Raw genomic sequence first — 25,155 nt, forward strand, 5'->3', positions numbered from 1 at the left:
AGGAGTCATGTTCAGTCATATTTTGAAGGATAGACAATATACCCTCTCCCCTTGTTGACCTGTGCAGGCTACATTGTCTTTTCATTTGTAGTTGGAGGAGTGGAGAAAAAGTTCTTTTTGATTATTTCTAGAATTCTGCTGTCCTATATGTGTTGTTCTCCTTGGTTGTTTGTGCAAAGTCCTTCTATATTTGTGTGCCAATTACCCTTTCAACATTCTTCCTGTCACCAAAATACCCCCTTATGTGCTCTTAGGACATTCACCATGAGGCCTGAGTAATATAGTCCCAAGCCATGCATCCTATCATCTGAGCCAGGGGTGCTCAAACCTGGCCTAGGGGCCATTTGCAGCCCTCAAGGACTCCCAATCTGGCCCATGCGAAGCCCCCAGTCTCCAATGAGCCTCTGGCCTTCCAGAGACTTGCTGGAGCCCATGCTCTCAGTGTGAGGGCGACTGTTTGATCTCTTGTGTGAGCTGTGGGATGAGGGCTTTCTCCGTTGCTTGCTGTTTCAAATTTGTGATGCAGCAGCGACAAAGAAAGAAAGACAGGCCTTGCTTTGTGCAAGGCCTTTTACAGGCCTTGAGTTACTGCAAGATCTTCATTCATTCATATAAGTTCTATCTCTAATATATTCATCTATGTAAGTTTATTCAAATTTGAAATGTAAATTAATTATCTTTTTTCCCTGGTCCCTGACACAGTGTAAGAGAGATGATGTAGCCCACCTGCCAAAAAGTTTGGACACCCCTGATCTAAGCTATGGGTTATCTGGCAGGGATGTATATATGTATTGCTGTATATGTGCTGTGATTAATTGCAGAACTAGTTGGAATCCTATTCTCCATTGTCATTGTGTAGCTAAAGTGGGAAGATGGGCAGAAGTATTTTTGTCCTTCAAAGACAGTGTGTTTCATCTTATACTACCTCTTTTCTGCTTAACATTGCACATTCCTTCAGATGAGACTGAAACTGAAGGAGTTTAGCAGATGTTCTCAAACTGGGGCGTCACAACGCCCCAACCTGAGGGCCTTTGCCCCTTTTAAGAGACAGGGAGGGGGGAAATGCAGTGATGCGATCCTGCTGCTGTCAGGGTTCCCCAAGCCACAGAGAATCTAAAAATAATTATTGTGACCCACTTCCGGTTTTGCAATCAAAAACCAGAAGTGGGTTGTGATAATTATTTTTAGATTCTCTGTGGCTTGGTGAGTCTGTGAAGACTTCTGTAGGGCTCCCTGCACCCCTGGGGGCTGCTGCTTTTTCTGGTAAGTAAAGGAAAGCCCCTTGTGCCCCGACAGCGGCACAATCCTGGGGATGATGATACTGCATTCCCCTCCTACCCCACAACAACTTACTGTGGCTCCTGAACTCCAGGAAGGTTTGGGAACTGCAGAATTTTAGGATCCTGATGTTTTGTGTTTTTGGTTCTTCTGCTGGTGCAGTTGCAGTGGTGATGGAGTTGTGCAGGTATAACATAGTGTCAGCTTAATCCTTGTACTGTTATATGGTTCCCCAATACAGGTGTATTTCCAGATCTGCCAGAGCTGGGGACTTGGCAGATCCTAAGACTCCCTGGCCAATGTAAGCTGGCCCATAGGATTGTGCTGTAAATATCTTGCCCATTTTTTGACCTGTATTATTGACACTACAGTGACTATTTAGCATCCCTTAAAGAGGTATCTGCTGTCCTTAAAAGGATAAAGTAAAATACATTTGTAGTTTTCAAGATATTTAGTTTTAATAAGGTCACCATCTACACAGAATTAATGGCCAGAAATTTTATCTCCAGGAAACATCTTGTACATAATTGTAACAGGGTGGGGTCTAGTTGGTAATTGTAAACATATGGTGCTGTTATCTGTTTTCTATTACAAACACAGATACTGGACACCTATGCTTGGCAGAAGCTAGAATACATAGAAAAAACACTTTATATGGTCCCAAATGAGAGATCACTTCAAGAGTCCAATGAAAAGAGAGATACAAAAGCAATATTAATGAACTGACAAAGGCTGAATCCAACTTGAGGGGAAACAAAATTATACAAAAATCAATGGATGTGTTCATGTTTAGGGTGTCTATTTTTCTAAAGTGTTTATTTTATTGTTAATGTTGGTGATTAACAATTATAACTTATAATATGTATGTACTGTAATTTAAACGTGAACTGATTATGTCAGTGTTATTTTGTGTCCTGTAAATTGAGATTCAACTTGGTTAAGTTGTAGTTAAAAATAGGTGATTAGACACCTCTCACCTAACAACATGTTAGAGAAAACTCCATTAAAATCATTTGTTTTGCTGAGAGGTTAGGTACTTTAAATGCTCCATTGTATGTGAGTTCTATTCAAGAATGCAATCATTACATACAGCAATATCAGATATGTGTTTGGTTGCAATCTGGGAAGGAACCTTTATGGCAGATGTGCCCAGGTTCTGGAACTTCAACCTATTGGATCTTATCAGGGGAAGGATTACCTTGGAGTAAGGGGATATATTTTCCTTTACCTTGTGTCTCTCCAGTCATCCCTATGGGGCTTCTTGGATCTATTTAGCTGGGGGAAATCCAAGAAGTCTGGTGTAATGCCATCAGGGAGTTAGGATACGGTGTGTACTGCTGAGCCTGATTCCACCTCTTCCCGGGCCTGATCCTCCCCATGTTCTACCCTCCACCCACCCAAAAACTCCCCTTCCTGCCTCTGAAATGCCCTCCCACCACCCTATTCCACCCCTCCACAGTGCCTGGCACAATCTTACCTGCTCTGATTGGTGTAGGGTCAGGATCCAGCCTGGCTGAGCCAATGTGGACCTCTGTGCTGGCCCAACTGGCTTTGAGGTGGTGCAAATGATCCTTACAGCACATTTGGGACACCTGGAGCAGGGGTAGGGAGGCCTGCGCTGGCTCAAATTACAGTTTGGATTGGGCTGCCCAGTTATTTTGAGGAAAAGGAACTGCTTGAAAGTTAACAATTTAAAAGATTTCACTGAGGTTTTTTTTTTTTATAAGAAATCTTCTATTGTTGAGTTTTTGGTTTGGGGAAGAAATATTCTGAAATGGGATGATTTAGGATTGACTCATAACATCAGTAGTGTGTGACTTGCCCAGCATACAATTTGCTCATGGCAGGTAGATTGTGTGGAACTCCACTATCATTCCACTTACAATTAGGCATGAACCTGCACTGTTGGAAGGTTTGTGCCGAAAGCTGGTACCGGACAATCTAGGTGTATGGAAGATGTCTTGTATAACCAAATAAGAGGAACTAGCTGTGTGCTTAGCTATCACATGAATTGGCCTCATGTAAGTGTAACTGATAAATCACTTTAATAAATTTATCATTTATTCTTTCTTTGACAGAAAATTCTTTGCCAAAAACAAAATTACCTGAAGACAGTGTTATCTCATCCTACAATATAAATACAAGCTATCCAGGGTTTACCACAGGAAATGGACTCTCAGACTCACCAGCAGGGTCAAAGGAGCATGGGAACGTACCCATTATTGTACCATTAATTCCACCTCCTTTCATAAAGCCACCAGCAGGTAAAAATTTGTAAGCACTTGTATTGCTCTCATTGTAACACAGATAGCAATTCTGTTCTTGTCAGATGCTGTATTCTTTAAAAATCTGTTTTAAGGCTGTTTTTTCAATTAAAAAGTGCTTTTCAAACAAGTATGATTTCACCAAACTAAGCACTTTAAGTGCCCAATCCTATCCACCTATCCAGCACTGATTCAACCATGCCAAAGGGATGTGTGTTGTATCCTGCAGTGGGGGGGGGGGTGCGGTCATAGAGGCCTCTTTAAGGTAAGGGAACACTTGGTCCCTTACCTTGGGGCTGCACCAGTGCTGAAAAGTTGAGTAGAACTGGACCCTAAAAGTCTAATTGATTGTAACGAAGATCTCAGTACAAGATGATTTCCCCATTTAAATCTCTGATGCATACAAGTCCCTAATTTTGTCTAGATATTGCCCACTAAGGATTGTTTGTTCCAGACACTGAGAAGGATTCTGTGGCTTTGAGATGAATGAAATGTAACTCAGCAAGAGCAGCACCTCTTTTTTCCAAGTGCTTTGATGGGAAAAGCCACACCTGGTGAAACTTTTGTTTTGGGGGAAAAATGTTCTGAAAGCTGAGATTTTTTTTTGCAGCAAGTGCATGAATGTGTGGCTTGCTGTTGTGGATTTCTAAACCCTGGATAGGAGGCTGACATGCCAGAAAGGTTGAGGGCTCTACTCAAGAGTCCCCTTCGGGTCTGGGATATAGCGATCACATTAGTCCATATTAACCTGCTTCTTTGAGCCTGTATGAGGGACTATAATGTCTTGCAAGTTCCACACATTCTGTCAAATGACTGCATGCAGTTATAGCCTAGCCTTTAACAAGATCTGCTAGTATGAAAGTCATTCAGTGCATTGGGGTTTGCAGCGGTAGAGTATATTGAGGGATGGGCTAATAGTTTTCAAGCAATTCAATGAATGACTGCCTAGTTGAAAATCAAGCATGTGGTTAAAAACCACAGTGGTCAAATTAATATCATATGTTTATCATGTTAACAAAGTCATCCTAGAAAAATAGTCTTCCAGTTCATACTGAAATCCCTGTGCATTGCCTTTGAGAGGTTTTGTACAATCATTTGTATCCTTATCTCCCAGGAAGGCTATTCTGAAATGTTTTCTGCTTTCATGATATTCTTATTACAACAATTCTTTCCCGAGTCACATTTCTCAGGGTTTATATGAGGTATGATTCATTTGCATTGGGTGCTGTTTTTCATAATCTGCAAAAGTAACTGTTATGGCTGCAGTAGGGTGTTTAATTGCTATGTTATTATTTACTGTTGTACACACTGCAATAATTGCTGAATTTATATAACAGCAGGCTCAACTGTGTATCTGTTTAAGTCAATGGGAGTTTTGTTGCACTCTATTGACTTAATTGAAGGCAGAAATAGACCTAATACAGACTCAGCGTGCAGCAAGGAACTTTGTAAAAGCTTCATGAAAGAATTTAGGAACCTTTGAAAGCACCAGCCCATTCTGCTGTCCTGTACAACTGAAAACCACTGGCTGAAGGCAGGACTTGGATCTGAGAGATCTGGGTTCTACATTTCTCTTTGACATAAGTTTGTGTAACAATGGCAGTTCCAAGTATTTAAAACAGATCTGCTCTGATCACATATAAGGTGGAGGCCTGAATTTAAGGGTGCATGGGCAGGGGATAAATTCTTTCCCTCTCCTGTGACTTATTTTCCCACACTTCCTTATTTGATATCATTCAGCTGATATCAGCTGATAGCTGGGCCCCTAATAGCTAAGGTGAACTGACCTGGAAGAAATGTAGCTGGGAGAAATGCTTTGGGGAATTAATCAGCAGGTAGAAGGAAGGTTCACTGCCTTTTGCCAAAGCATCTCTGTTGCTGTTAAAACTACAGTATACTAAAATCAGTATGCAAAAATTGAATTATTAATTTTTTCTCTTAAACCTTCTTTTTCTTCTTCTTTCTCAGGACCAAATTAAACTTGACATGGTAGATCATGATCTTCATTGAAAAATAGTCATGCTCCTTGATGTAGTGGATCATATATAGTGATGAGGGAAGGAAATTTAACCCTTGCCTCTTGCATTGTTTCCCCATATTTAACCACACTTCCAAGCTGCTATTGGCTGCAGGGAGAAAAAAGCACAGGGAGGGGGAATGCACTAAAGTTACCTGCCTTCTCCATCTCACTTAATAGCAGCTTTGCAGGGTGATTTAAGGGGGAGGGGAAATGGCACTGAAGAGGATGGTTTAAACCAGGGGTGTCCAAAGTTTTTGGCAGGAGGGCCACATCATCCCTCTGACACTGTGTTGGGGGCTAAGGAAAACAAGAATTAGTTTACATTTAAAATTTGAATAAATTTACATAAGTTTACATAAATGAATATATTAAAGATGAACTTATATGAATGAATGAAGGTCTTCCAATAGCTCAAGGCCTATAAAAGGCCTTTCACAAACCAAGGCTGGCCTTTCCCTTGCTGCCATTACTGCATCACAGACATGAAACAGCAAGCAGTGGAGGGAGCCCTTATCCCACAGCTCACAGGAGAGGTCAAACAGTCGCCCTCATGCTGAGAACAATTGCATCGGGCCAGTGTGGGCTTCAACAAATTTCTGGAGGGCCAGAGGCTCATTGGAGACTAGGGGCTCTCTGAGGGCCGCATTGGGAGTCCTCGAGGGCTGCAAGTGGCCCCAGGGCTGGGGTTTGGGCACCCCTGGTTTAAACCCACACCCCAGCATCAAAGCCCTGGTCCAACTAGGGCTACCTACCACTGCTTTTAAGTAAAGAAAAACAGACCAGAAGATCCCATCATGTATCTCTTCTGTCATGTGCAGTTTGGCCCTCTGTGTCCCTTGTTATCTCTATAATTAATAATAGTTAGTGTTTGGGTAGCACTTTTCAGCATTCAGATAACTTTGCACACATAAACTAGTTTTAATTGTCACACTACCCTGTGAAATATGCCAGTTATTCATATTTCTATATTGCATGTTGGGGGTGGAAGTTGGGAGAGACAGGCCACTTACAGCCCAATCCTGAACTGCCTGGCATGCGGGGCTGCTGCTGCATCCAGCGCATCCCAGGCAGCTGCCACTGCCTCCTTGGGAGAAGGGGACTTTCATCTCCTTTCCCGGGTAAGGCAAGGAGCCCCGCAATGGGGCTCTTCGATTCTACAGTGACCCGAGGACGGGTGTAGAATTAAGAGCCTTTGTTGGGCAGGCAGCCCAATACAGAGGCTCAGGATCCAGGGGAGCAAAGCTCCACCGATCCTGCCTCCCTCCCACCCTGCTCCCTCCCCCAGCATGCCTCCTCCCTGCCTTCTGCCCACCTCCTTGCACCCTGGAATGCCTCCTTCCTGTCTCCCCCGATGCCCCCACCTACCTCTCCACTGCCTGGCAGTCTGTGTGACTGCTGAGCAGTGGAGTTCTGGTGCTCCACTGGCACTGACATCCTCAAACGTGCCTTACAGCATGTTTGCAACAGTGCACACCAGGGGTGAGCAAGTGCGCACTACATAGGATTGGGGCCTTTAGTGAGTTCCTGGCAGAGGTGAGATTTGAACCAGGAGCTTCCTGATTTATAGCTTGGCAAGTATGCTAGGTTGGCAACCTTCAGTCTCGAAAGACTATGGTATAAGCCTACAGCACCCGGTATTCCCAGGCAGTCTCCCATCCAAGTACTAACCAGGCCTGACCCTGCTTAGCTTCTGAGATCAGACGAGATCGGGCATGTGCAGGGTAACTGAATAAGTAACTCATTCTGCCCAGAAATTTTGCCTCTTGGCATTTTTTTTATAGCTTTCTTTCTTTTTATCCTCAGCAATCTGCTCTTGGTAAATCTTGCCATTTTCCTTTCTCAATAACAATTCCAAAATTTGTCCATTCTTAACCACACAGATGCTTATCCAGAATCTTATTATTTCCATAACTGATTTTTGTTATATTCTTTTACTTGATTTTCTGTATCTTTTCTTAATGCAATGTCTATCTTAAACCTTTTTGTATCGCCTTCCATTCTTGAAGATTTTTCATATCAGTCCTTCATTCATTAAATGCTAACTTCCAAACCCACATGCTATTTCTTGGCTGTGCCCTTTTTTATTTTGCTACCCAGCATGTCTGGAATGTTTTTTCATTGTCAATGTGATCCGCTTCTTCTCTTATCTTTTTTCTCTTGCCTTTGTGTCTGTTTCAGTTTGCACTTGGCACATTAATCTCTTACCTCCCAATTTCTCTTCTGCGTGCATCTAACTTATTACACTATAAGCTTATGGGCAGTCTTTTTTATTTTTGTGCATTGTCCTGTATTACAGTTGGCATTATATAAATGACAACATTGATGATGAATTTGTACAAATTAAATAAATGACAATACCATGCTGAATGCAGTTATGATGGAATTCAAGCTGTTTTTTGGTAATGTTTGACCCAACGAGTATCCAAATACATTTGCATTGGCCTCTGTGCATGGCTTCCAGTCAGGCAAGGAAACAACGCAACAACCTGTTCCCATGTGTGGATTTCCCTTGCTGGATTGGGATCATGGTCTGTATAAGGTTTGACAAGCAGGAAGGGAGTTTTCTCCCCTTTAGAACCTGCGTTTATATACTCTCAAGGTTAAATATTGAGTAAAATATATGCAAGTATTTGTTATGGATTCCGGCATTTTTTAAGCTAGTCATCAGAATGTACAGTTTTCAGATATAAAAAAAATTACAAACATACTGTAGTGGTTTTCCAAAATTAGTACTTTAACATAAACTGGGAAGATTTTCATGCCGAGAGATTAGCCTTCTTCCAGAGATTAGCTTTTGAAAGAAAACATGTTATATCTAACCATGACAGTAATTCCATAATGCATATATAACGAATTTTTCATTTTAAACCTTTTAAGGAACATTTTTCTTATAACTTCAGTGTAAGAACAGACTTCTACAGCGGAAGTATACATTATCTAGTAATGGAATGCGTGTGTATGTACAATAGGTAGGTGTTGCAGCAAAAGTTGCTGTAAAAATCAATTTTAAAAAAGCTGTAAAAAAAAGATTTTTCACTTCGAAACATCCGTGGCCTCTGCTGGCCTCAGAGAACCCTCCAGAGGGTGGGGATAGGCATTCCCTTATATCTGCAGATTCAAGTATCCGCAGGGCGTTTCAGACCCCCCCCCCCCGCGGATATGGGGGCATGCTTGTAATTACTTCAGTAACAGTCAATATATTGGAAAGGTCAACTCCAATCTCTAAAGTTTCAGCTTTAGAGATGTGTTGTTTTTTTTTTAAATGAAAAAAGCTTTTTAGGTTCTGATAAGGAAATTGAATAAAAAGACTGATAACCGTGTAAAGACTTTTTGTTTAATTAATCAACTGCCTTTTAATTGATTCATTGATTAAATTTAAATACATTTGCTTACTACCAAGCCCTCAATATGGTTGCCTTGTGGAATAACAAATGTTACCACATCTTTTAATATTTTTCCTCACTATAGTAACACACCAGAACCCAAAGAAACTGCAAAAAATAAATAAGCATGCTTTTCACACTCAGGCACACTAATTAAAATTTATCCTTACCTGATAAAATTGGCTGTCATCTTGACTAATTATCCTGACTAATTATAGCTTTCAGTTCTGTTGTCAATGACTGGACAAAGATCACCCAGGAAGCTTAGCTATGAACCTTATCTCTCAGCCTAACCTATCTCACAGGGTTGTTGTGAGGGCAAAAGGAGGGAAAGAAATAGGTACACTACCCTGAGCTCTTTGGAGGAAGGGCAGCAAAAAAATGTGAAAATAAATTCAAAAACAGCACCCTTGTCCAATCTCCTACTATACTTACTATGGGGCAAGGATTGGTGGTATCCTTTATGCAAGGTAGATTCCAACTGACTTCTGGTTCAGAAATTGGAACCAGTGTATGCCAGAACATTGCTGTGTCATCTGTGTCAAAGCACAAGAGCACAAAGCACATTCAGGGTCTGTGTAATTGCATAATATATGAGAAAGGCAATGTAGAATTCTCCTCTTCATCCCATCATCATCACCACCATTAAGAAAAAGAATATTTATATAACACTTTTCAACAAAATTGTTCACAAAGTGAACACAGCTAAATAAATATTCTTAAATTCCCTCTTTCTCCTTGCTGTATTCATTTGCTGGTACAAGTTTTTGCTGGTGCTGGAGTGACAAAGATAAACTACTGTGTCCTACCTTGTGTCACAGATGGGTCTAAGAGCTGTGGCTCTACTCTACTCTCTACCCATGCTCTGCCCACAAACTGCTTCATGCAAGTTACTCATGCACTACGAACAATTTTGGCCTTGGGACATATAGAAACAGGATTTTTTGTGCATTGTGAGTTAGAGGCATAGGGCATGTTCCAGCTACCAAAATGGCAACTGCAGTGGCATATGAAGGTCATTTGGCATCTGGACCCATAAATTTTTGACAATCCCCCATATGACAAAATTAATTAATCTGGGCTGCAAGTCTGGATGGGAACCCAAGTCTACCTGCCACAGAGGTCACAGAGGCCAAAGTTCAACTCATAGCCCAGGTCTACCCACATGGAAGAGGCTGCTACAGGGGGCAGTCAGATTGGGCTCCAAGTTCAGGTAGGAGCCCAGGTCTACCCACCCAGCAAACCTCAGCCACAGAGGCACAAGTTCAGCCAGGAGCCCAGGTCTACCTGCCTGGTTGACTTGGGCTCTGAAGTTAAGATAGGGCTCATCCCCCCCTTCCAAATACAAACTCTGAATCCGTCCCTAACTCAGTGACATGCTGCACCTGCATCTGGAGGTTCAATGTATCTAACATGGTTAATAACCACTGATACACTATAGTCCACCATCAATGTTTAGAATCCACTTTAATAGTCATCTAGGCCAGAGCACAACACCCACCTTACCACCAATGGCATCACTAGGGTTGGTGCCACCCGGTCTAATAACCCCATTAACTTTATTCATTTTATTATAGAGCAGAATACGTTACCCAACCAATCAGTTACCAACAAAAAAAAGTGGTCAACTTGATGACACTCGAAGAACTGAATAGGAGTTTTAGTATTAGCTCTAATATATGGAAAAGGGAGCTGACCCATAATAACATCTTATTGGTTCCATGCTGTGTCACAATAACACCTCATTAGCTCTCAGAACACTCAGACACATTGGTCAGTTTTGAGTTAAGGAAATCCACTTTTGTGGCATAAGGCAGTTGTGTTTTTCTTTTCTGGTTATTTGGCTATCACTTTTGATAGGACACAGATATTTCAATGTGGTTTGGTTCATTGCATTCTGCTGTAAATTACGCATCCAGTGGTATATAACATTATGACATTATTACTAAAAAACATGATTTCCTCAATTTTGGTCATTAGTGGTGTCACCCCCCCAGGGTGTCACCTTACTAACACCTTATTGGTTCCATGCTGTGTCACAATAGTATGTCATTAACTCTTCAAACACTCAGTCTCATTGATCCGTTTTGAGTTCAGAAAAGGTACTTTTTGTTACATAAGATAGTTGCATTTTTGTTTTCTGGTTTTTTGGCCATAATGTTTGATAGAACTGAGATATTTCACTCCAGTTCTTTTCAGGGCATTCTGCTGTAAATTACACATTGAATGGTATATAACATGATGGTATTATTCCTACAAATCACGATTTTAGCGATTTTGGTCACTAATGGTGTCATCCCCCCCCCCCGCAGCTTGGCACCCAGGGCCTGCAGTCCCCTTGGTCCCCCCATTTGTATGCCAGTGGGCAACTGCATTTAGAGCTTCCTCACCCTGTAACATTTGGTAGAGTTTCTGTCATGTCTTGGCATCTCTATAATGACACTGCATCCCTGGCCAGTACTACGGTGGGGAAATGTGGAATATAAGGATAGCGGCACACATCTTCTTTAGATGTTACAGAAGCATTGCAATGGGGGCAGGAAAGAGAGTGGATTGGAATCAGGGAGGGGGTGGTTTCAGCTGCAACAGTGCATGCCGAAACCTAACCCTATTCCTGTCCTCAATCTGCCTTCCTGAATTCACAAGGAGCTACACCAGTGACCTTGCTGGCTCAGGCCTGAGTATACCTGGGCCAGCAGGGGCCTACTGTGGGGCAAGGCACATGGAGGCCAAACCTCCCCATGGGATGCAGCAGTCACCCCATTGGCACTGCTGCATCAATGCATGGGGATTTACAGCAGATTGGGCTGCCCTTTTCTTAAAACACAAATAAACAGGGATGAGAGCTAGACTTTTAAGTTTTCATTCTTTTAAGCAAACAGAGGCTGCCTACACAGGGATGCCTGTGTAATGGGGCTAAACTCTAAAATGCTTTCATACCGTTCACCGTATTCTAATTAAGGATGGAAAGCAAAATGGTACTCCACGAGAGGAAGTTGAACAAACTGATTCTCGCTTATTTTTTTGTAACAGCTTTTTGCATAGTTCTTTTGCTCAGGATTGAAAAGGGGAGGGCACACCAAACATTCTTCTTAATTAAGACTTAAAATGGCACTACAAACTTTTGATGATTAATTGAAGCATGCTTTTGCCTGATGCATATTTAGTTATTAGAATGTGATAATTTTATCTTGTTATACAAACTGTTCCCAGTGGGAGCATGATTTAACACTGTGAACGCACTGTGTTTATTACATTGTTCATTATGAAACACACACAGGCTGGAAAACATAAGGAGACACGTGCATAAACACTATCTCTACATCAGTCATGGGAAGTTCTGCTTTCACCTATAATGGCAAAATCCTGAAGTATGCAAAACAACTCTTGAACTCTCTGAATAACTCCTGGGTATAAGAGCTGACAAGGCATCAGAACAGAAGCAGTCATTCTAAGGGACCAATCCAACTTTCCACTGCGGATGCAGCTGCAATGCAGTCCTGAGATACGGAAATAAACATTACCTTAAGGAGCCCCCCCACTGCAGGATGCAGGGCATGCCCCATTGGCACAGCAGCATCAGCGCTGGATAGAATTGTGCCCTAATTTTCTAACTAGAAATAGCTTGTTTGGATATCCATTGCTATATATATATATTTTTTAAGTCCATATATTTTGTTGAAATCCCAGTTTTTGTATCTGTTTTTAAACAATTGTGTTTGTTGTATTTACACATGCTGTTCTAAATACAGTGTCATGGAAATGTGATAGGTATCTAGCAGGAAACCTTGATATAGTATTCAGTTTAAGTTTTGACGGGATGGCATACAATAAGTCTTATCAGTGGTGTTTTTTTCACTAGTTTTGTAAACACAGAATAATAATTTAAGGAAGCTATAGTTTTATCTAACTCAGAATGGTAAGATTAGAATCTGTAGTACAGTACTTTCAATCAGAAACTTTGACTGAGAATATTCTTACAGTAGTCAGTGCCAAAAATGATAACTGTTCTGTAGAAGAATAACAGCCCAATCCTATGCATGTCTACTCAGACGTAAGTTCCATTAGAGTCTATGGGGCCAACTCCCAGGAAAGTGTGCATAGGATTGGGCTGTTAGTCCCCTATCACTAGTAACAAAGGAGTGTGTTTGGCCTTGGTTATTGTAATGAGAGTGATGCAGTTCCTATGTTGCATATTCCAGTTTCCTGTCTGCAACATTCATAAAGTTGGCAGAAGCAATTATTACAGTAATACTCTAACAGTGCAATTCTGTCCAATGGAACGTATTCCCAGGCAAATGTGTATAGAATGTGTCTAAATCTGCAGAAGATGAGATCTTTGGTAGCGCTTCCACTTTTGGTGTAATTGACTGGATTCTTGATATCTTTCTGCTCTCTTGTCCCTACATCTCATTCCTGGTTATTCCAAATTGTTGCTATAACTGTAAGTTGTGGCTATAATGGTGGTGAATCACAAGTTTTTTAGCTACTGTCAGACAATTGTCATGCCATATGTGACATGTCACATATATTACTAACCTATCTCAGGGAACATTCACATTTTTTCAAACAGCAGAAGTTAACTCAAGTGATAACTGTAGTAGTCAAACACTTCTTTTTCCTATTTGTATTACCAATTTGCAGTACAATCCAATGCCTGTCTACTCAGAATCCCACTGAGTTCATTGAAGCGTACTCCCAGGAAAATGTGAACAGGATTGTAGCCACAGTGTGGATTAAATTATTCCTGTTCCTATTTGTGTCTGCACCTGTGGAGATTAAGTATTTACTACTGGAGTAAACTATTTGTGGTTTTAAAAGGTATGTGTGAATGTATTGATTTGTGCTGCAGGATGGCAAATGAAGGTGTAGTACAGCGATTTTCAACCTTTTTCATCTCATGGCTGGCCCACTGACAAGGCACTAAAATTGTCAAGGTACACCACCAGGTTTTTGCCAATTGACAAGGCACACTCTGCTGCCAGTGGTGGCCTCGCAACCCCATTGGCCCTACTAATAAATCATCTTCCCCCAAATTCCTATGGCACACCTATGGATCACTTGTGGCACACCAGTGTGCCATGGAACAGTGGTTGAAAATGGCTGGTATAGCATTTGACTGTCTTTTAATTTTATGGGAAGGTATCTTGGAAAGACTAACTTCACAATTGCTTCAGATTTGCTTCTGTTTATATATTTATAGTTTGGTTCTATTGATAACTGCAGTTTAACTATTATTGACTATTATTTTTTGAAGTTAGAAAAAAATTATCTGTGTATCTGTTTGCGGTAGAAGTTACTCTACTGTAAGAAACCATCCTAATAGCTTCGAGAATTATATATATGTTGTAAATTATGGAAAAAAAGTAAATGACATAAACAAACTGTGATGTTGATCCTCCCTGTCACCTGTATTTCCTCTGACTAAATGACATCACTTGACCCTATTTCTGTTTTCCTTTCATCTGACAAAACGTATCTATCATCTGCTTTCTCAACACAAAACAAATGCATCTGTTTTATCTGGAAACAGAAGCCAGAACACTGCTTGACTGAACCTATGTTGCTTTTGTTTCTTGTTTCTACCTGCTGGAACCGAGAAAGCAAATATAGATGAAACAGACCAGAATTTGGTTACAGCTACCTGCATGATTTTTCCTTTTGAATCCCACAATTGTAGTCACTAATAATGGATGTTCCAGGAGGATCACATATACATTTTGTGAACAGAAGGGCCCCCGTACCTGCGGATCCCATATCCGCAGTTTCAGTTAACCACAGAGTCCATAGCCCCCCGCCCCGACACACACTCCCTCTGGAGGTGAACTCTGCTCTCCTTGCTTCCAGAGAGTTTTCTGAGCCCAGCAGGGGCTGCGCATTCATCTGCTGAATTCAGAATGACTGTTAGAACTTAAAAAAAAGCTACTTCCCGTTTCTGCCAAAACTGGAGGGCTTCCCTAGGCCTCCCTATGCCATATAAGTAGGCCTCCCTATGTCTTGTAAGTCTATAACGGTTTTATTTTTTAATAGATAGCAGTATTACCCTAAAAAAAGGTGAACCGAAAGTGGTGTTTTGTTTTTATTCCAAACTAATATTTCAAAGCATTTTTATCAGTGTTAATCACTGTCATATAGGTAATATATATGTGTTTCATGTCTGTGGCTGTCAGCAGTCATGTCCACAGGAATAAAACAGGTATAAAACACACCACAGACAAACACCCCCAAAGAGTACAATTACACAGTCAAGGACTTAAATTAAACTTACAAGAGTCTTTTAAGATTTGCATGTTACTTGAATGAACAACTACAATGAACCTAATGCTGCTAAACAGAAACAAATTAAAACATTGCCAAATTAAAACACTGAGATGATAGCAACTTGAACCAAATTGTTTTAAAGCACAGGAAAAAAAAACACACCAACGTAGCAAGGAGCCATTAAACATTTGCTTACTTGCAAGTAAATGCGAACGTGTAGCTCAAGTTTGCTTTCCATAGGATTCAATACATTTATTAGCTTGGAGGGAGGGACTTCCTTTTTGAGTGTTTTTGAGACTTACATTCATCAGATCAGGACAATTCTGGTGGTGTTGCATTCCTCTTGGTCCTTTCCAATGGACCAAGGCAGGGCTTTTCAAACTGGGTGTCACGATGCCCCAGCCTGTGGGCCCTGGCCTCTGCCCCCTTAAGTTGCAGGGGTAGGGGGAGGCAGCGGGGGGAAGGTAGCGGCGCGATCCCTAGGATTGTGCCGCTCAGGGGGCAGCAGGGGCTTGGGTTTACTTACCAGAGCCTCCTGCAGCCTCCCGGAAATGTGGGGAGCCCTGTGTGACTGTCTGCAGGACTTCCCAATGCTTTAGAAGCGAAAGTGCAGCGATCGCGCTTCATTTCCGCTAAACCGGAAGTGGAACGTGATTGCTCCACTTTCACTTTTGCAACTTCGGGGAGCCCTGCAGACGGTTGTGCAGGGCTCCCCGCACCCCCAGGAGGCTGCAGGAGGCTGTGGTAAGTGCACCTAAGCCCCTGCAGTACCCTGAGCAGCGCAATCCTGGGAATTGCGCCGCTGCCTTCCCCCCGCTGCCTTCCCCCACCCCCACAAGGACTTACAGCGGTATTCCAATTCCTGGAGAGTCTGAAAACCACTGGACCAAGGCATAGTTGCTTACTAAGAACACAGAAACAGCCCCACTGGATCAGGCCATAGGCCCATCTAGTCCAGCTTCCTGTATCTCACAGCGGCCCACCAAATGCCCCAGGGAGCACACCAGATAACAAGAGACCTCATCCTGGTGCCCTCCCTTGCATCTGGCATTCTGACATAGCCCATTTCTAAAATCAGGAAGTTGCACATACACATCATGGCTTGTAACCCATAATGGATTTTTCCTCCAGAAACTTGTCCAATCCCCTTTTAAAGTCATCCAGGCCAGATGCCGTCACCACATCCTGCGGCAAGGAGTTCCACAGACTGACCACACGCTGAGTAAAGAAATATTTTCTTTTGTCTGTTCTAACCCTCCCAACACTCAATTTTAGTGGATGTCCCCTGGTTCTGGTGTTATGTGAGAGTGTAAAGAGCATTTCTCTACTTTATCCTTCCCATGCATGATTTTGTATGTCTCAATCATGTCCCCCCTCAGGCATCTCTTTTCTAGGCTGAAGAGGCCCAAATGCCGTAGCCTTTTCTCATAAGGAAGGTGCCCCATCCTTGTAATCATCTTAGTCGCTCTCTTTTGCACCTTTTCCATTTCCACTATGTCTTTTTTGAGATTCGGCGACCAGAACTGGACACAGTACTCCAGGTGTGGTCTTACCATTGATTTGTACAACGGCATTATAATATTAGCCATTTTGTTTTCAATACCTTTTCTAATGATCCCAAGCATAGAATTGGCCTTCTTTACTGCCGCCGCACATTGGGTCGACACTTTCATCGACCTGTCCACCACCACCCCAAGATCTCTCTCCTGATCTGTCACAGACAGCTCAGAACCCATTAGCCTATATGTGAAGTTTTGATTTTTTGCCCCAATGTGCATTACTTTACACTTACTTACATTGAAATGCACCTGCCATTTTGCTGCCCATTCTACCAGTTTGGAGAGATCCTTCTGGAGCTTCTCACAATCATGTCTGGTCTTTACCACTCGGAAAAGTTTGGTATCGTCTGCAAACTCATGAGTTTGCAGATGACATTTACTCATGCAAACTCATTTACTCATGAGTAAATGCGCACTGTGGTTCAGTTTCACTTTTCATAGGGCTCCATGCATTTTCCTTGGCAGCTGCTGAGCATGCTCAGAAGACTCTATGGTCAGTTAAAGCAGCAGAGCTCCGAGGGAGTCAGGGGCTTAGAAACACAGTCAGAAGCACTTGGGATGATCACAGATGCTCCACAGCCACTTTAATAGGTACATGTCAGTGTTACTTTGTTAGTTGAGCAGGATATTGTGTTTTTTTCATTTTATAAGTTCAGTTTCATGTTATTGCGGTATTATTTTGTTTTTACCATTTTAGACTGACCCTATAAGGCATTAAAAACATCACTTCTGTTTTTGATGAAAAACTGGAAGTAGCTTTTTTTAGTTCTAACAATCATTCTGAGCCCAGCATTCTGAGCCTGCTGGGCTCAGAAGACTCTCGTATCTGGAGGTTGGGGGGTACTCCTTTGTGTCTTTGGTTTCACTTTACTTCAGGGGTTTCTGGAACGGAATCACCGCTGATATGGAGGCATGTCTGTATTCAGTATTTAAACAATAAGAATATAATCCACAAGCATAATATGCCTTGCTCTTCCCCCACTTGCCCCTCAATCAGTCTTGGCAACCTTCATACAGAAATCATACCATTCATTGGCTATACACATCATACTCGAACGCTACTGAGACTAGTGGAAAAACTGCTACTGTTCCTTGCTAAGAGCTGCAATCTAAAATATCTTGTTCCAGGCCAGGGGCCATTGTAAAATGCTGCACCATCAGTTGTTGCCCAATGTACCAAAGGTGTATGACGTACTAAAGGTCAGGTTGCTTGTGACTTGCTGACCTACAGCCCAATCCAGTGCAAATTGTCCCATGCTGATGCGGCAGCACCAACACAGATTGCACTGCATCCCATCGGGGAATTTAGCAGGCTGAGGTCTCCCCAAGGTAAAGGGACATTTGTCCCCTTGTCCTGGGGTAAGCCCTAGCTATCACTATGGGGAAATTTGGACCTGTGCAACCTCAATTGCTGGTACTAATAAACATTGAAAAATTGAATTAAAAAATATCCCAGCTAATATAATAGGTAGATTGCTAGCCTATGCATGTTTACTTAGAAGTAAGTCCCACTATGTTCATTAGGACTGGCAGCCCAATCCTAACCTGTGCTGGAGGACGGCTTGCCTGCCCTGTATCCAGAGCAGGATTGGGAATGCCTGCAGCTCAGCTCAGGAGAAGGGGAATGCATTCCCCTTATCCCAGTTAATGCTGCAGCAGCCCCAATGGGGGCTACTCGGATCTGTACCACCTAAAGAGGTGGTGCAGATCCGAGCAACCAGGAACTGCATTGGGTTGCCCAGGAGTGGGGTCCGGATCCAGTTGAAGTTTCAGATCCCAGCCCTATCCCCCGCTCTTCTTCAGCCCACCACAGGCCCACCCACTGCCTGCCCTCCCCCCACTCGGAATGCTTCCATCCCACTCTCCCCAAGTCCCCACGCTGACCTGACTTGGCTAGCATTGCGTGGGGTTCAGGTCCATGCTGAGCTGGCTTGTGCACATCCATGTGCTGACCTCCCTCCACACACAATGGTGCAAAAGTGTGACAACTCTGGGCTGGTGCAAAGGACTTGGGCCAGCTCAAGGACCAGTCTGAATTGCGCCCTTAGAGCCCAATCTTATGGGCCATAATACCAGCAGTATGTGCGTACCTCCAGCTGTGGGTGCTGCAAATGTGCCATAAAGCATGTTCGCAATACCCGGGGAGCAAGGTGCACTGGTGCTGGGCTGGAAGTATGTTTCTCCACCAGGTGGCAGAGTGGCTTTTTGGGATGTGGGGAGGGTGTGGGGAAGGCAGGGGGCAAGGGAAGGTGGAACTGGGCAGGGGAAGGGAGTATTGGGCCCGGGAGAGGGACGGAGACAGCAGCAGCTTCGACCACCATATCCTGTGTTCCTTTCCAGAAAGCCCAACATGAACCTCCTTGATTCTGTACCCACTCGATTGCAGGCATAGATCCAAGGAGTCTTATTGCTGTCAGCTGCGTTCTACCTGGGGTAAGGGAGAAAACGTTCTATCTGGTGTAAGGGAGAAAACACTCCCTTACCGTGAGGAGACTCCTGCAGCTGCTTTGACGCCCATAGGATACAGTGGCAGCCATTTCAGTGCTGCTGTTCCCCTGGGCACTGGGGCAGATAGAATTAGACTGTCCCTCCCAGATAAATTTGCAGAGAATTGTAACCAGGCAGCCCAATCCTATCCAGAGCATATGATGATAGATCTTGCAATCTGTCCTGTTTTTTAGACCCATAAAACTAGGTGGGTCTTGATAGAGTGTCCTTTTGAAAAGTGAGTCCCAGTGCTAAAAGGTTTGGGAACTGCTGATAGGAGCATTCTCAGAATATATACCTGAATCTTTGGGGAAAGTGTGTCTTCATCTTGCAAAGACATATCCCTTCCCTGTTGGACAGTGAGTTGCCAAATCTAAGCTACCTTGTCTGGATTGATTTTCAGTTCATTCACTCTCATCCAGTCTTTTACTAGTCTCAAGCAGACATTCAGAGATCTCTCTGTCCAGGCACGGTATCAAGAGTCAGCAAGATTGGACACTGGCGGGAGGGTTCACACATATCTGTGGGCACCTAGGCAGGCCTATTACTGAACCCACAGTATTGGTGGCACCCAATGTCCCATCAGGAGGTGAAAGAAACAATGGAGGGGGGCTTTGGGGCAGAGTTTTGTCACATGCCGTCAGCCAAGTGGCGCCACGACTGTCTCTACCTCTCTAGCTCTGCTGAAAAGCAGATCTAAAGTTTGGAATGCTCAGAATAAGCTGAACACTTCCTCCTCTTACATGTAGGGCTTAATTCATGATTTCTTAGTTTATCAAACTACAAGTCATCATGACATCTGAACCAGTAACTTCCAGACCAAGATTGCATGCCATAGCTGTGCAGCAAAATGGTTCATTCTGTGATGTCTGAATGCCACTTCCCCCCGCTGCTTCCTACAGAGTTAAGGATTCTGCAGCACAATAATTATAATGGAGTTCCAGTGTTCATGGAATGGATTTCTATGCAAACACATTTTGTTCATGGAATGAGAATCTTCCCCATTCCATTTTCCTGAATAGACTGAATTAAGCCATTCCATAAAATTGGTTCTCTGTTACATCTTGCCCTAAAATTTCTGACTTTACAAATGCATTATTTGGCAGAAGTCATGAATTGTAGAAGGATGAATGATAAAAAACAACTTAATTTCTGTTCATAAACTACATTCACACAACCTTTAAAGATGAAGAGCCTGATTAAATCTAAAAGCTCATTGTCAACATCATGCAACTTTTATTGACAAGTATAAATCATAACACAATTTGAGAGTGGAAAATGTTATTAAACTAGCAGTGTTTATTCTGTTAGCATGAATCAAATGTGGCACATAGTTCTGAGTTATGGTAGCTGGGAAAAGGAGCCAAATGCCTTAGTTCAAATTAGTTTGCCGATAATTCTGCAGAATTATGACAGCAGAGCTACAAAACAAATCTTTAACAGGAGGAATAGGACAGCTTTATGACAAATCCTCTGAACCTTGAATTGTCCACAGTGCATGGACTACAAACCAGTTTAGTAATTAGTCTTTTGGGCATCTTTAAAGCAATCAAACAATAAGTATCAGGGTTGTAAATGTTGTGGCAAAGAGAGTTTGATAGTGGGCACGTGTATTTCAAATGTTTCCTTCTTGGACACTGACATGGTGTACTTCTTGCTTCTAGTGGCTCAGCTTCCCTAAATCCTATAAGCAAACTAAAGTTACTTTGGAAATGTGCAAAATCAATAACAAAATCAGCTAATATGCCATACAATGGCACATCCAGTGAGCCCTAATTATGGGAATCCAGTGCACAGTTAAAACAATATCGTACCTTGCTGTTCAGATCTGAGCTTGCTTTAACTACATTCCATAAATGTGAGTAATAATTCCATAATTTCTTATATGCAAATCACATAATTTAAGTAATTTGCATATAAGGAATAGGTAGCAGGAAAAGAAAAAATATATAATATATCTTGCATATGAGTATATCTATATGGCAGTAGATTGACAGCTGTTTAGTTACTGGACCAGAATTTCTGGTTGATCACAAAATAATGACCTTGGACCCATTCAAGTAATTAGGATTCACTGAGTGGGAGCACAGTGTTTTATATTAGAGCTAAAATGAAATTCCCCATGATTGTGAAATTCTGTTCATTTAAGAGTGTAATTTTGAACATTTTCTCATTTTGCTTTTAAAATTTGAGGGATACTTTAAAAATATAAGCCTTAATGATTAATTTCAAGGCAATAAATGATATCAGTAATGCAATAAATTATGCAGAAGTTAGTGCAAAACTTGTTGCACTAAAACGAGTTGCACTAAAGAGGCTCCAGGTACTTGCAGAGAGCGTCTATCCAGAATCGCAGTGTGGATTTCGAGCCAACAGGTCCACCACTGATATGGTATTCTCCCTTAGACAACTGCAGGAGAAATGCAGGGAACAACGACAGCCACTCTTTATAGCCTTCATAGATCTCACGAAGGCTTTTGACCTGGTCAGCAGAGACGGCCTCTTCAAGATTCTCCCCAGGATCGGATGTCCACCCAGGCTCCTCAGCATCATCAGATCTTTCCACAAGGACATGAAGGGCACTGTTGATCACAGCTGCGATACAAGGACATCTGCAAGAGGGATCTGAAGGCCTTAGGAGTGGACCTCAACAAGTGGGAAACCCTGGCTTCTGAGCAGCCCGCTTGGAGGCAGGCTGTGCAGCATGGCCTTTCCCAGTTTGAAGAGACACTTGGCCAACAGGCTGAGGCAAAGAGGCAAAGAAGGAAGGCCCACAGCCAGGGAGACAGACCAGGGACACACTACACTTGCTCCCAGTGTGGAAGGGATTGTCACTCCCGAATTGGCCTTTTCAGCCACACTAGACGCTGTTCCAGAACCATTTCATGATCACTGGAACTCCATTATAATTATTTTCAGTTTCACACTTGTGAAAACATCCTGACTTCCACCAGCAGATTATGCAGAATAGATATTTTTGAATGATAAGAGAAATATTACAATACTCTTTAGTGTTAACTACTGATTTTAATAAAATAAAATTCAGTGATTTCTTTCCAATGATGAATAAGACCTTACATTGCACTGGATCATCTACAAAATTGATAATCATTTCCTGACAGCTGAAGAAGGAAGCAGCTTATCACCAGCTGCTTTAGGAACAAGCAGATAAACATAAACTTGTGAACATCTATTGCTTGCAGAGAAGTAGATATGGGAAAGGGAGATGACTGAAATAGATGTTTGAGATGTCGCGTATGGATGTTTGACAGGATGCTCATTCTGGTATAAATACTGTTCTTGTCTTTTTGTTGCAGAAGACGATGTGTCAAATGTACAAATAATGTGTGCCTGGTGCCAGAAAGTGGGAATCAAGCGCTATTCTCTGAGTATGGGGAGTGAAGTTAAATGCTTTTGCAGTGAGAAGTGTTTTGCAGCTTGTCGAAGAGCATACTTCAAGAGAAACAAGGTAAGACAATAGAATTGCAGAACTCTATTCTAATTTGGGCTAAGATGTTACAATTCCTTTTTCTTTCCATTTATCCTTTTTCCTCCTGCTTTCTGTTTACATCTTCCACTGAACTATGAAGATTTTTGAAAAGTGTGCCCTAGGTACGAGCCAGATGCTTAAGGTCCAAAAAGACAAATGCATCAGCAGGCTAGGATATTGATACTGTGCTATAAAATAAGAGCCCAAATTAGTCTAATTGCACCTATGGGGTGGCCATGAAGTCCCTATGCATGATATTGTGTGAATTTGAGATTGAAGCCATTTAAACCTGCTTAGGGATTTTGTGGTCACTTTTTACAATTCATCAAGGATTACAGTCGGTCTTCCTTATCTATGGATTCATCCCCCATGGATTATACCCAATGCTGCTGGAGAGCCTCACATGACTTCACACTCAAACTGGAAGTGTCTTCCAGAAGGCTCCAACTGGGCTTCTGAGGCACAGGGAGTCACATGTGGCGTCCTTGCACCTCAGAAAGCCTACTGGAGCCTTCTGACAGGCACTTCTTGTTTTTTCAGGCCTGCAGATTCTATATTCCACTGAAATTGGTATCTGCGGGGTGGTGGTGGTGTCAGGGAACACATCCTCCACAGATACAAAAGGCCCAGTGTATTGTGGAAAATTGAAGGACTCTTAAAACCAAATCAAGGAACAGCAGAAAAACAGATCTCACTTATGGTGCTTTTTCACTACTTAGATAACATCCACAAAGTTTTTGTCACTCACTGCAGTGGCAGCAGGATCAGACCTGTGACTAAGGCCTGATAGAAAGCCATGTGTTGGTCATTTAAATCTCTTCCATTTACTCCAATGAATAGAAGACCCTCTGTTCTTACGCTTCTCCTTTAAAAAAACAAAAATGAATAAGTACATATTATTAAAGATTTAAGTTTATTTACTGAGTGGTGTTAGTAGTACCTAAAACATCATTACCAGTGTAGGGCTGTTCTGAACTGTATACAATTTTATTTTTATCATGATACGACAGGCAATTGTAATACTAGATAATACTGGGGCTATAAAAAAAATAATGGGAACAGAATTTTTATGCAACCTATATAAGTTCTACAAAGGATTATCTTTGTCTGAATGCTTTCTGTATTTATGACAGTGTGGTCATTTGAAACTTTTACAGGTGAGTGGAAGAATCAAACTTTTAATAAGTAATAATGATAAAAATAATAGAACAGCATCAAAAACTTAGGTGCTATACAAAAGCCATAGTAGAACAAGAAAATAAAAGGAAAAGAATCAGGCAGCAGAGGCTTAAGTACATAAACAAGTCTTTAGTCACTATTTAAAGGACTAAGAAGGAGGCCAGTCCTGATTACCACAGGTAAAGCACTTGAGAGATACAGCACTGCATGCAAAAAAGGAGAAAGATATCAAACTAAACATTTTTGGTTTAGAAGTTAAACGGTCAAAGGGAAGCACAAAAACGAAGAAGAGAAATAACATTAGGAAGAAATGCGTATAAAGTATTTATAAGCAAACAGAAAACGTTTCAAATAAATGCAATAAGGAAAAGGAAGCCAATTAAGAAAATAAAAATTGAGAAAAATGGCAAGCAGGGAGTAGTGCAAGGCAATCAATGGAATTCAAACCAGGTTACCCAGGAAGAAGTGCATTCTGGTAAATCAAGCCTAGAAAGAATAAAGGCATGAGCTAATAGTTTGACTATATGTAATCTACAGACTATATGTGGTCTGTAGACTGAATTTTGACTGTTGCGTATGGATGGTTGACAGGATGCGCCTGCTGGTATTTGTATGTATGGAAAGAGATACATGAAACAATTTTTTTTAAACAGAAAGATTTTTAAAATCAACAATTCTGGTAAATGAATGCATGCTAATTAAAACTGCAATAAAGTAAATAGTAACAACTCCATAGTAAGGACCTATGGACTCACATCCTGAAAGGGATACTACCAATAAGACCACATTCTAGCCACTTTAAGAAGTCTTGTGCAAGTGCAAGGCAGTTGAATGACCAACCAGAGCATGTTTAACATGCTGCTGATTTACAGACAGAGGAGCTGGGCATTTAAAAGTGCTGTCCCACTCAAAACTATGTGCGATATGTTGTTTTAAAAATGACAACAATTTCAGAAGAACAGTGAAAAATGTAAAAGATGTGATTGCTCTTTCAAAAGAAACTGGAAGGAAGCCAAATGGCAGTGGTGATTTTGTAATAGCCCTCTTTTGATACGCATTATCTAAATCTGCTGGTTTCTACATCTCCAGATGTAGATGTTGTTCTGGTTTAAACAAACCAGAAGGTTGGAGATGCGAAGCAAACAGAGATCTTTCTATGGCTCTCTCCAAAAGAGTGCTGTCTGCCTGCATACCTGTGTGCTTGTGCAGATGTGTGTGTGTGTTTGTGTGTGAG

General features: G+C 41.9%; 1 protein-coding gene across 3 annotated transcripts in view; it reads left to right on the plus strand.

Annotated features, from left to right (window-relative positions):
* SOBP (sine oculis binding protein homolog) overlaps positions 1–25,155 on the plus strand; it is a 182,003-nt gene that overhangs the window by 21,841 nt on the left and 135,007 nt on the right. For all 3 annotated transcript variants that reach the window (XR_010793650.1, XM_066613159.1, XM_066613164.1), the window contains exons 3-4: positions 3,357–3,542; positions 22,570–22,721. Coding sequence is in view for 2 of the 3 variants with exons in the window: in XM_066613159.1 (XP_066469256.1) it covers positions 3,357–3,542; positions 22,570–22,721 (338 nt within the window). In the remaining variant the exon portion in view is untranslated. The remainder of the gene's footprint in view (positions 1–3,356; positions 3,543–22,569; positions 22,722–25,155) is intronic.

The sequence above is a fragment of the Tiliqua scincoides genome, chromosome 1 (genome assembly GCF_035046505.1).
Source record: "Tiliqua scincoides isolate rTilSci1 chromosome 1, rTilSci1.hap2, whole genome shotgun sequence".
NCBI classification, from domain to species: Eukaryota; Metazoa; Chordata; class Lepidosauria; order Squamata; family Scincidae; genus Tiliqua; species Tiliqua scincoides.